The 12,600-nt window shown below is 45.8% G+C and overlaps 1 protein-coding gene across 7 annotated transcripts in view; it reads left to right on the top strand.

Moving 5' to 3' along the window:
- Positions 1 to 3,080: 3,080 nt before the first annotated feature.
- The window catches only part of caska (calcium/calmodulin-dependent serine protein kinase a), a 96,010-nt gene continuing 86,490 nt past the window's right edge, over positions 3,081 to 12,600 (top strand). For all 7 annotated transcript variants that reach the window (XM_079170005.1, XM_079170003.1, XM_079170001.1 and 4 more), the window contains exon 1: positions 3,081 to 3,831. In XM_079170005.1, coding sequence (XP_079026131.1) covers positions 3,773 to 3,831 — 59 coding nt within the window. In that variant the 5' untranslated portion in view covers positions 3,081 to 3,772. The remainder of the gene's footprint in view (positions 3,832 to 12,600) is intronic.

Here is a 12,600-nt window from a genome sequence, read left to right as displayed (position 1 = left end):
AACCATGATGTTTTTACTGAAGCTAACAAAGTACTTCTGTTGCTGTTTTGTTTGTTTTGTTGCAATTTATAATGTAATCCAGGAACGTAACTGAGAGAGAGTTGTAACGTCATTTTATAGGCGACACGGTTGCGAGGAGCCATAAGCGCTGCTTGAGAGGAATCCTTCTTGCACAGGTCTGTACATTGTTTGCACGGAGCAAACACCACGCCGTTCCCATTGGAAAACTCACTAAAACGGCGAGAGGAGGAGACGCAGAAGTGAAAGAACACAGAGTTGAATGAGATCATGTCACCCATCAGCAGATGCTCCAGGGTAGCCGACGACTTCCGCGAGATCACAGAAACGCTGAAGACTTGTACACAGTCTGTGATCGTCCTCCTCCGACATCAAAGGGCACACCGGAACACACGCTGTATTCTTCATCACCGTCACTCTGATCGCTTTATAGAGCTCTGCTGCTCTACAAGACGACTACTGTGAGATTTCCTCAGATATGTCTTTTAGTTACACAACGTTACTCAACGGCACGACACTCCTCTGGCTGCTACACACGTGTGGCTCTCTATACGGCACACAGGTGATAACACCTCTTGAAACAATGCAGTCAAATAACATATTACGTGTCTGTAATGTAGAAGAAAGTGACACCATTCTTCTGGAGAACACAGGGGGGAGTGCTAAGTCTGTTCCTGTTGGGCGTCTCCACTTTGATCACACCAGGGAAATGTCAAAGGCACTTTTGCCGTGCAGCATAATCATAACCAGCCCTGCAACATTACCTGCTGCCTCAAGCACTCGTTCTTGTTTCTCCTGCCTGTGACGCACAGATGTTACCAGATTACGTCCGAACAGGACGGATTTCACATTATAGTTTCCCACAGATCTGAGAACCGGATCAACTGTATCAAACAATGGAGCTGTTGATCATAGAGGCTGCTGTGGCGTTACCAATGAAAGCACATTTCTCATTTGCACTGGAACGTGTCGTCACGAAACTCTGTCCCCTAGAAATGATGCCAACAGCAAATATCTTTTTACATATCTTGCATCATCGTACAAATGTTGATATGGGCGTATTAGCAACATTTTTATTTGTTTCCCTTCAACATCTGCTCTAGAAATACAATATCAGCTTTTATATGGTTAGGCCCTCTCGGCATTTGTTTAGTTTAGTGCTGGATTTTTTAACACAAGGCCTACGCTATGCCTGCGTGGTGTGGAGCTTGAAATACACGGGCATGTAGATGCACTATTGAATTGTTTATGCACAGCGTATATCCAGCATTTTTGGAGCCTGACCTAAAGAGACTTAAGCAATTCATTTATTATTCCTTCTCTCACAAGTCCCCAAACTATGGAACTACAATACTTAATAGCTAAAGGACCACTTAAACGGATAACATTGACAAGTCCACAAAGTCAGTAATGTGCTTCAATACGTTTGTTACACTAAACCATCAACAACCTCCTCTCTGGATTTTATTGCTACACTGCTTTAAAAAACCAGGAAGACACGACTGTGTCTGTGTGTGTGTGTGTGTGTGTGTGTGTGTGTGTGTGTGTGTGTGTAGTGCTACAGCTCCTATTCAACAAACAAACAGTCTGTAGTACATCAGTTTTTATACACACACACTCCTCCACACACACACACACACACTGCTGCCCCACCGGCTGAGTCTGGAAGGGTGTGTTGGTTAGAGATAAGATTTTCTCTGATGTCCTGATTTCTCTTATTCCTAAGCCAAAGTGCCCCCCCCCCGCGCTCGTCACCTCGCAACGCCTCTCCACACTCACACAACCTCACATGATCAGCAAGGGCACACATTTCATACTTCAAATGGCCCAAATAGAAGATAATTTTTACTGGAGGGACGCAATACCTACAGTAGCAGCATTGGGCTTTATTTAATTACATCACCACCCTTTTTGTTGAAAAATCATAAATAAAAGAACAAGCTCATCATCCCAGGTTTACCGACTCTGCTTAATTATTCTCCCACCATTAATTAGGCAATCAGCTGGCAATGCATTTATCCCAACGGAGCCCTTGAAATATGAATAGACAGCACTTGTCTGTATGTTGTACTCGCATGTTTGCGTAGAAATGGTAAAAGGTGTGAATGTTGACGCTGCAGTAATACTGTCTCATGGTGTCTCAATTTCAAAACGTATCCAATGTTACATTTTTGGGTTCCAGAAGGTAATCTGGTTGCTTTGCAGTTTAGCTACATCTAGAAACATATAAGGGTTCATCCGTTCGATTTCCATAAAACATCTGAGAGTCAGCTGAACAGAAAGGAGCTGTGTGGTGTTGTTTCCTGCAGTGTGTGAACACATACAATCAAAGACAGTCTGTTTAAGTAGTAGATTGGTGAGTTTCGGGGCTAATCAGACACCAAAATGCTTCAAACATCAGCATTTCTAAAATGCTATCTAAGGCAGCAACTCAGTATCAGTTCATCTTAAAATTGTTTTCTTGATTCATTGTTTGTCAAAATAGAAAAACAAGCTGAGATTCCCAAAGCCCAAGGTGATTTCTTCAAACGTCAGTAAGAATATGGAGATAATCAGTAATCAGGAAATCATGAAACCAGCTCTTTGGATTTGTTGCTTGAAAAATGAGTCAACTGATTTATCGGTTATCCAAAAAGTTGCAGATACATTTTCTTTTCTGTTGATCAACTAATTGGACAATTCGCCCGATTGTTTCACCCCTGTGTAATAGGATACCGTTCACCATAAAACTGTGTTTATAACTTCTCAACTTAAGCAGTTGTTTAGATGTAGGCACATGCTTCATTCATACTCCTCCTCGCTTCCGGGTGGGAACTCCACTTCATGTGTATCCATTGAAAAAGTCCGAGGGAAACTGCGGTTTTAGAAAAGCCTTTATGGCGCCGCTCCTCCGCCATACTGGCTCAAAGCCTCTGGGCCTCGAAGGAGCATGCTGGGTAACAGCCCGGCGCCAAAATGGAGGACGGCTGAACAGTTTCACAACCCCCGTGTGGGAGGAGCTTAGTTTCATGGAAGCTCCGTGGAGCGTCCAAGCACACGGGAGGAAGAAAAAAAAAGAAAAACATACACCAACGGCTGGAAAGTGTTGCCGAGGAGAAAGAGACGGAGAGAGTGCAGCTTCTCAGTTTTTCTACGGTGAACACTTCAACCCGCCCGTCGGTCGGTTTTGCGCGACTAGAAGGACTGCGCGCGTCTTGTGTGCGCGCGTGTATCCCCGAAAGTGTAACCCGTGGCTGTTCGGGAAGTGGAGCTCACTGTTACGTTAACCCACCTGGACCAGCGCTGTAACCCGAGCCTGATGCGCACCGCCGAACCGGGGGTCCGTGCGGGCATTTCCTCCTCTGTGTGAGTGCAACATTTAACAACACCGTAGCCGTTACTGCTTGTTTGACAACCACGTATGGTTTGCGTTTTGAGACGGGAGTACGTTACCGGGAAGCCGTGGGAAAGGCGGGGCCGAACCCGGCGGACTCCCAAACCGGATTATTGAGCTCCCCTTGTGCCGAATCACCCACAGCGACGCAGCATATTTTTTTGGGGGGGGCGGGGGGTCGACGAAGGAGGCAACAACTGGAATTTAGAAACCTTTCTTGGGAACTCTTTACCGACTGCACGAGCGGTGTTTTGTCATTCATTTCTGCCAAAACGGTCAGCTGCTCGTGGCCTCTCCGTTCCCCTCTTTTCTTTTTAGGAGCACCGTCAGGTTTGGGACGCATATTTTGGGGATAATTTTTCCCCCAGCCGGGGTCGGACTATGGCGGACGACGACATCCTCTTTGAAGATGTGTACGAGCTCTGCGAGGTCATTGGCAAGTAAGTGTTGAAATTGCTGTTTTTATTCACACAGTTTTATTCCTTTATGAACGTTGGTCACCGGGGCATTCCAATTAGCTCCTCCTAACACCTCGAGGGTATGACACGCGCGCAAGACGCACGCGCGCACACACACACACACACTCAAAACGCACATGCACGCTCCAAAAACAATCAAAGCGTGGGGATATTTGTGTAGGAATTAACGGTGTCCCCGTGTTCATCATAATTGATGGTGACCTTAATGACACACTACATTATTTTGAAGACGCGGCCACGTCCCACAACAGTTTCATACACGGGTGTTATTGCATTTTTTTTTTTTTATGGTCGCCGTGGATGTGATAACAGTTGTGGCGTTCCCAGTTTTATTGCTTTATTCCAACATGAAGATAAGATCCTGTTTCGCTGTGGCAGCGTTTATCATCCTCCTGCTGTGGTTGCCCGGACATTACACAGTACACTCGGCGTGATAACCGTGTGCCTTTGACCCCCGGTGGCGGTTGGCAACTTGCTGCAGAGATGAAAGGGCAGGGCACCAGACCACCGTGAGTCATGGCACATCTGGTCACATCTGGTCATGGTTAGTGACTGACGGTCTCACCCAGGCTCCTTCTAGCAATGTTCACTGCTCGGGTAAGAGGATAGCGGTGCCTGCAGAGAGGAGTCCCCCAGCATCATCTAGGTTGTGTTCATCCCCTGAGGAATAAGAATCTAGTCACCCCCACGCTAAAATAACTAATGCAAATATAGAATACTACCATAAACTCCCTTCAGAATAATAGTTTATAGGTTTAAATAGGTGATTTATACTGTTGCTACAATTACCTTCCTGTTGTAATCCCGCTTTAGAAATAAGGGAGGCAACAAACCTCTGTGTAACATTAACTTTTATCCTCATAATTATAATCTATTGCAGCCAAGATGTGTCCATACAGCTGCGGCGCTTTATTTCCTGTGACCCAGCCTCTTCAGTCATTACTCAATACACTCCTCGCGGAGCTTTGTTCTGCCCTAATGGCTGCAGCACCTGCACCACACCTGGGACTTTCCAACTTCACATAAAGGAACCGGAGAAAGTAACAAGAGAGGCGGGTAAACGGCGAGGGAGACCGCCGCTTTGTTTTGGAGAAGAAGAAGAAGAAGAAGAAGATCTGTTTGAGGGGAAACTGTCTCTGTTTTGACTGATGCATGAAGAAGAGACTGCTGGTCTTGAATGAAGCACTTCATTGGGCGTTACAAACAGAAGCTCCGTGTGAAGCAGGAGCTTGGCAGGCTTGAGGGACGGAGCCAGTCAGTCATAGCGGGCTGACTGGTTCTGGGGGTGTCACGGAGGTTGACTGTTTGACAGGGTGATAAGACCGGCGCTGCACAGCACATGTTTAGGCAAGTTTGAAAACGCTGTGTGCTCTTTTTCTTGTTTTGTGTCCCACACAGTCACAAGCTGTTTCTCTCTCGCTGACTCAAACACACACACAAGCGTGGTCCCAAAGAGCTCCTCCTGCTCCACCGGCCCCCGCGCCTTCATGTTTAATTTAAACCTATAATAATCACAGTTTTAAATATGTGTTCATGTTCTTGTGGAGCAGAAGGAACACTTAGAAGCCAAATGCTTTTGAGTCAGCCCGCCACACACAACAACACACACTTGCTCTTAGTTTTCTGAATCACAGTGTTACTCATCGTACAGACCGTCTGTGATTTACAGTTCGCAGAAGAAGAGAGTGGCCTTTTATCAGCCGACCTGCTGCTCTCTCCGTGTGGAGAGCTGCTGCTGCAGCCGCGGCTTCTTTTTAAGACTGCACCGAAGCACCAATTGTGGGTTTTCGATCCCGAAAGAGACCGGATTAACTGCAAGGGAAATCCAACAACAACACCGCAGTCAGGAAAGACATTACTTTAAAAGCCCAACGCCCTGGATCGTGCATTGGAGCAAGTGTGTGCGTGGGTGGGTGGGTGTGTGTTCTGCAGGGTTAACTGTGAATGGTGCTTGGAAAGCAGTGTTGTGATCCCTGCTGTGTGTGTGTGTGTGTGTGTGTGTGTGTGTGTGTGTGTGTGTGTGTGTGTGTGTGTGTGTGTGTGTGTGTGTGTGTGTGTGTGTGTGTGTGTGTGTGTGTGTGTGTGTGTGTGTGTGTGTGTGTGTGTGTGGCTGTGTGTGTGTGTGTGTGTGTGTGTGTGTGTGTGTGTGTCCTGGATTAAGGCCCCATGGAGAACAGGATCCACCCTGTAGTCGTGTCCATATTCATGCACACGTATCAGTCGACTATAGCATGAAGACTTGGCCCCCGTGAGCATGTTGTGTACATCCGTCTGGCTGTCAGATTGATCCTGCCCCTTGTGCCGCTGTGTTCCCCGAGGCGCAAGAACAACAGCAGCAAGGACGGGGTGATGAGGGCGGGAGAAACAAAGAAGACAAGAGCGAGGAGAGTAAGTCATGGATTGAGGATGAGAGAGAGAGAGAGAGAGAGAGAGAGAGGTTGGATTTGGGACGAGTGAGGGAGCAGGAGAGGTCAGTAGAAGGAAGCAGTCCATTAGTTTGACTCACACATTAAGAGACATCCTGTGCCCTCGGGCCATGCTCTTTTCTGGTTCATCCACGGGAGAAAAAAACAAAAGTTGTGCCTGTGTTTCTCACAGTAGGGGACGTAACACAGCGCTGTGCATAAAGAAATGGACGGCTGGAAAGATGTTGTTTTCCTTTTTTGTTTTTCCTCGCAGCTCTAAACTGCACTGCAGCTAATACTTGTGGACAACAGCAAATGCTAATTTCAGTGCATCGGACCAAAACGGCACAGCGTCCCAGGTTTGGTGAAAGTAATGACGTCATGTTTGAAACATCAGAATGCAGTCTACACAAAGACACAAAGTATTCGAGTTTTCTGGCCTTATCCCGAAAAAGACAATATTCCTACTGAAAAATGAATATTCCCGTTTACATGCAGCCGCTTTCAATTCCTCGGCGTTGCGATATATTTGTGTACAAGTCTTTGATGAAGTTTAAAAGTAGGGCCGTTTCTCCCTCCAACCAGAAACGTGGGCTTCTCTACTGGGCATGCATCTCTGCAATTGTAACTCCAAACTGTATATGCCGTTTACATGACGCGTATCAAATGTGGAACATTGCAAATAACAGTGGAGTATTAGTGTGCGTGTAAAAGGTTGCTACAGTCACAGGCCATTGAGGGTTTATGCAGCGAAGCGTAGAGCCTCTGGGCTCCTCTGTTAATGGAGCCAAAACCGTGAGTTAGTATTAGCTGAACGGATCAACGGCCTACCTGTCCCGAGTATTTGGACTCTCTGTGGATTTAAACGTGGAGCTCGTCCTGGAACACATCGCCGTGGAGGTGATCTGCTCCACTCTGAACAAAATGAATTACCCTCCATTTGCATAGCTCGCGGCCTAGGAGGACACTCGAGGGTGCTGTACGAGGCCTGAATGTCATTATAACTCTCGGTCCAAGGAGGTGTGTGTTTAACGTGTGTGTGTGTGTTTAACGTGTGTGTGTCAGTTCGTGCATTTGTGTGGCCCGGTGTGTCCCTTACCAAGAGCTGACAGGGAATATAAGCCCGAGGCCTATCTAGTGTGTCTCATTCACCTCCTGCAAGTGAACCGACATCACCCTGTAATCCACGGGGGATGAAATACCTGCTAGTTCACCGTTTCACCGTGTCTCTTTCAGCTTGCTTGTGGGAGAAATTATGGTAATAATGAGGAAGGTTTGTGGGTGTGTGTGTGTGCGGCGTGCCTCCCTCATCCCTCAGGAGGAGTAGAGTGTTTTTCTGGTGCCAAGGTGCCACCCGCCAGTTTAGTTAATTATGTATTTTACAGGCTCTGCTCAGGTTTCGTGTATTTATGTGTCGTTTATGTCCCGTTCGTTCTCGGTGAAACGCTGACCTACATCCGGACAGACGGCCACACTACAGGAGCCACGTCTCTGGCAGAGTTGGCCGTGGGGCTCAGGTTGTTGGTGGCGATGTGCGGCGCTAGCTAATGCTGAGCATGAGTGGTGGCCGGCCGCTCTCTGAGATATTCTACAAAATAAGCCACCCAGTAGACCCAAGGGCTGTGGGTCAGTAGGTTAAACACTGCTCTGTTTACATTGTCAGACTTGAGTGTGTTTTTTAAAAGGCATGTCTGCCCGGCACACAACTTAATCGCAGCTGTGTTCACTGCAGAGGCTCTTCTCCTCGAAAGAATATATTACACTCGGGGTCAATTTGAATAACAGCATCTGCCAAGTGGTGGTGTTTCCTGCACTGAGTTGTCATCTTTTCAGTGGTTGAGATGTGTGCTTGGCAGGATGTTCCTTCTCTTTAGCTCCCTCTGAAGTTACCGAAAAAAATATACCAATTAAAGAAAATGCAAGTTTTAAAAAGTCCTAATGCAACAACAACGTGGCTGTGACTGAATTGGGTCCGGGGGCCTCGAGGGAATGCGCGCGTGTGGAGTCGTCCCCGGTGGCTGTTCGCCTGCACCATGTGTATAATTATGTGCAGGCAACTTGTATTATGTGAGCTTCGCCTCTCTGTTGGGTTTTGGAGGCGAAAAAAATCTGCTGAAAGGCTGGTTCCTGCACGCACAATTACACATAGATGATATAGCGGAGAGATCTTGCACTCAGCCACTAAAATATTAATCCATCCTCATCAAGCTGGAGAAAACACCCCCAGCAGACCCCAGCAGCTCCCTGTGAGCAGTGGAGAGCAGCGGAGCTACAGCTGGCTTCTAGTTGAGCCCCCCAGAAGGACCAGCTCTGTTCAGGTCTCACAGTAGATGCTGCTGAAGTAACGGGAACACGCGGTGTGTTTAAACCTGGAAGGACTGACTGTTTTTTGGCCACCTAAGGGAAGTGGAATATTATTAGATAACGGTAACCGATCCAGTTATTTGATTCAGTCTCTGTCCGATATCTGATATCAGTATCTGTGGAACACAACATTGACGTAAGATCACATTTTAAGTTGATACGGTGAACTTGTGAGCCAACAGTTGCACATCCAGGTGGTCATGTGATGTCCACCCGATGACTGTAAGTGCATTATTCACTCTCTTTTAGCTCCGTGTTTGGTCTCCACCAACTCCTGAGGGAAATGTGTTTATTTATTGATGACCGTGTCCATTGATTGGTTAGAAATACAGTAACACCGTTTTCTGTTTGTGCATTGTCAAACAATTAACCTTACTGATTGATAAGTATACAAATACTGGCATCAAGGTATGTGGAGCTATTGTAGTATACGTTACTGTTATGCAGAGGTTGTTCCATATTGTCAACCCCTATATTGCAACTTACTGATTATGCAACATGCTTGATATCGTGTGTTTTAGTGGTTTGACCGAGACAAATAGTTTTGTGTCCTCCGCTGAAATAAATGTGTATCTGTGCAACTATCTGCAGCCTCTCCACCAAACACACAATCCTTAAGATATTTATAGAGACTGCCAGTCACTGGTTCGTTTTAAACCAAGCATGGATGTGTTTCTTCACCTCCTCAGGCTGTGTTGTGTGTGTGTGTGTACTTGGCAGAATTGCAGGAAAGAGCAGCGTAATCAGAGCCGTTATCCAGGGATCTCTTCTAGCGTTCTTCATTTCCACTTCATAGTTGGCATGGAGGGAAGAAAAAGCATATGCAGCACCTGACCTTTTTGCTAATAGAGGAATCAGTCCTGTTCTCCAGATGATGCGGAGGAAGAGGCCGTCTGACAAAAGCCTGTCTCATTGTTGTCACATTGACTAAGCGCGCTCAGTATTTCAGTTATCTGTAGAATAGCAGACACTGACCCACAGAGCCTCGTCACCGGGCTTTTGCCTCGGCTATAGCTGCAATTTAGCCTCGTTTAAGTTTCTTCTGGATCTGGGCTATTGGAGATATTCTTCAACAGGTAATTGAAGTTGCTGTCTACAGTTACTTCATTTGCTTGGCTGCAAGAGCTTGAGGGATCCCGGATCGTTTCCGTCGGAGAGAGAAAGTCCCTGTCTGAGTTTATGATCTCAGAGGCTCTCAGTATCTTTTATTTATTGTGTTGTGATGTGGTTTACTGTCAGAGGCAAGACTATGAACAGGTAAACCACTGAGTAATGTCATTTCAAAACTAGAGAATTTCTGTTCATACGTTTTCTGATGATTGATTAATACTTTGGACAGTAAAAACTGAAAGGGAACCGGCCTCTTAAAGCAACACTATCGTAGTCGGGAGAGGACACGAGGTGTTTGTAGCTGCCTGGAGCACTAAAGCACCCAGATGGTTTATTTACCAGTTTCTGGTTTATATGTGTGAGCGCATGTGTCTGAGTGAGGATCTGACTGTGTGATCACAGCAGCTTTCTGTTCGCCAACAAGGTGATATAGTACCTGTTTTATTTATGTTATTCCCCACCTGTGTGTGTGTGTGTGTGTGTGTGTGTGTTATGAGTCTCATCTGTCTGTTAATAAAACACAGAAACACATTTAGAAAGATGATGAAGATGACTGTGAAGTCATACACTCGGCGCAGCAGCAGCACAAATGTTTATATGCGTGTTGCCTTGGCTTCTATGAATAAATATGATGTCATTTTTTTTGTTTTTTTTTAAGCTCCTGTTGGTCTTTGGTTTGTCTGGATTAAGTTGCCAAAAGTCGCCGGTGCATGCAGTGACATTTTAGTGCTATTTCTGACTCCTTTCTCTTGTTTCCAGTTTATTTTTTTTGTCCTGCTGTCGTTCAATTTGGGGCCTTTTTTTTTTAATCTAAACCAATTTCCATGCTGCATGCCAAAGCACACAGTGTCACCTGGGTTACAGAACAACAACCAGCATGCAACACACGGGGAAAAGACATTTCCCTTTCAAACCTTTAGAAAATAACGGTTTATAGCAGTATAATTCTAGAGGACATTACTGTCAACCCACACAGAGCCCCAGAAGTTACTTATTACACCGAATGAAAGGTGAACGTGCTCGTGTTAGAGAAAGGATTGGGCTCCATGTTGGCATGTTGGCTCCCGATGACAGTCAGACCTGTTCTTTCAGTGGCAGGAAGAGAGAAATATCTGAAGGAAAACGTTAGAGCCACCAGTGTAAAGTGAGAGCCCTCCTGTGCTGAAGATGGTTTGCAGATGTCGAGAGGCTTTGCTGTGATTTCACCGGTTTTCACTGCGCTACACCTTCATCGCAGTACGTTGTGTGTGTGTGTGTGTGTGTGTGTGTGTGTTGTGTGAAAGCTCCTCCCGTTTCAGCTTGAAGCTTCAGACCCGACGCATAATTCAGTTCAAGTTACAGTTCATTCAAAGTGCGTCATCACACTAAGGTGTCGGAAGATAAAACACTCGCTGGACGAGCTCATAAGGCCGAGGAAGGTCAGACGTTAAAGAGGTCTGTTTTGAGTGTTTGCTTTGATAATGCTCCACTGTGTGTGTGTGTGTGTGTGTGTGTGTGTGTGTGTGTGTGTGTGTGTGTGTGTGTGTGTGTGTGTGTGTGTGTGTGTGTGTGTGTGTGTGTGTGTGTGTGTGTGTGTGTGTGTGTGTGTGTGAGATCTAATGAGATCGGAGTACCTTGAAGTCGTGCCTGACGTGTACATTTAGGGAGATGAGTGCTCCAGCAACAGCTTCAATGTTAGACCTCTACCGATCAAATAAAGTTGTTCTGTGTTCTCCAAATGTTGCTGGAGCTTCACCTCTTCTTTGAGATGTGCTTAGTTAAGTTAGGTCTATAGCTAAATTATTCTTATAAAGCTCCAGGCATTTAGTCGATTAGTAAGTTAGGCCATAAATTACTATAGTGAGTCAAGTCTGAACATAAGTTATTGTTATTCTATAACATAAATAAAAGATTCAAGTCCATTTTATTTAAATAGCCCAATATCACAAATCGGCCTCGGGGGGGCTTTACAAGTGTAGCGGTTCTGTGTCTCACAGTGACGGGTCCATTGTTGGTGACAGCAGCCACGAAGGCGCGTGTGCCGCTGTAACAGATGATATTTGTATCACTCCATTCAGCTCCGTTTCTATAGAGCTCCGTCTCGGCACTCGCAGTGATCAACCCATTCTGTCTCACGCACACGCTCCACTATGTAACTGACCTCTGTCTAATGAGGAACAAATGCATATTTACAAAACCAGTGTGACGAGACAGCTGGAGACGCAACACACACTCTGTTGTGTGGCATGATTGCTGCACGTGTGGTCCTGCTGGTTCTTCTTTGGCGTAGAAATGCTTTCCAATCACAGGTCTTTTTACCTCCAGGCAGTTAAATCACTGAACAGCAAATTAGAATTAGATTATTTTCATTGTCATATATATTGTTTTTAAGGGATGAGAGAACCAGGGCAGATGCATTTAAACGCACAACTGTACTTTAAAGTTATATGACAATAAACTTCTTATAGACTTCACGTGCACTGAATTAATATAGAATCGGACTCGGAGCCTGCAGAAACACACTTCTTTTTTTAGGACACGGGTCTTTACTCACTTTACTAGTGAGTGGAACCCTCATGTCAACACTAACATTCAGTTGTAAGGCCGATAGACTTGAGTGCTGTAATATCACGAGACTTCTCTGTGGAGTCGTGTTAGCCTCCGGTTCCTGTAGTCTATTAGTCTGCCAGCTAGTTATTTACTAACCTATAAACACTTCCAGGCTCTAACAAGGTGCTACCAGCCCATTAAAAGTTATTGCCCGTTAATTGGAGGGCAACACGCTCTCCTTCCCACCTTGCTTTGTGACTTCTATCCAGAGATGCGGGTGTGATCCAGGTCTTTTGCTGACTTAGATTTTGACGTAAAATGT

This window comes from Pholis gunnellus, assembly GCF_910591455.1.
Source record: "Pholis gunnellus genome assembly, chromosome: 12".
Taxonomy (NCBI): Eukaryota; Metazoa; Chordata; class Actinopteri; order Perciformes; family Pholidae; genus Pholis; species Pholis gunnellus.
This window is presented reverse-complemented; position numbering and strand designations above follow the sequence as displayed.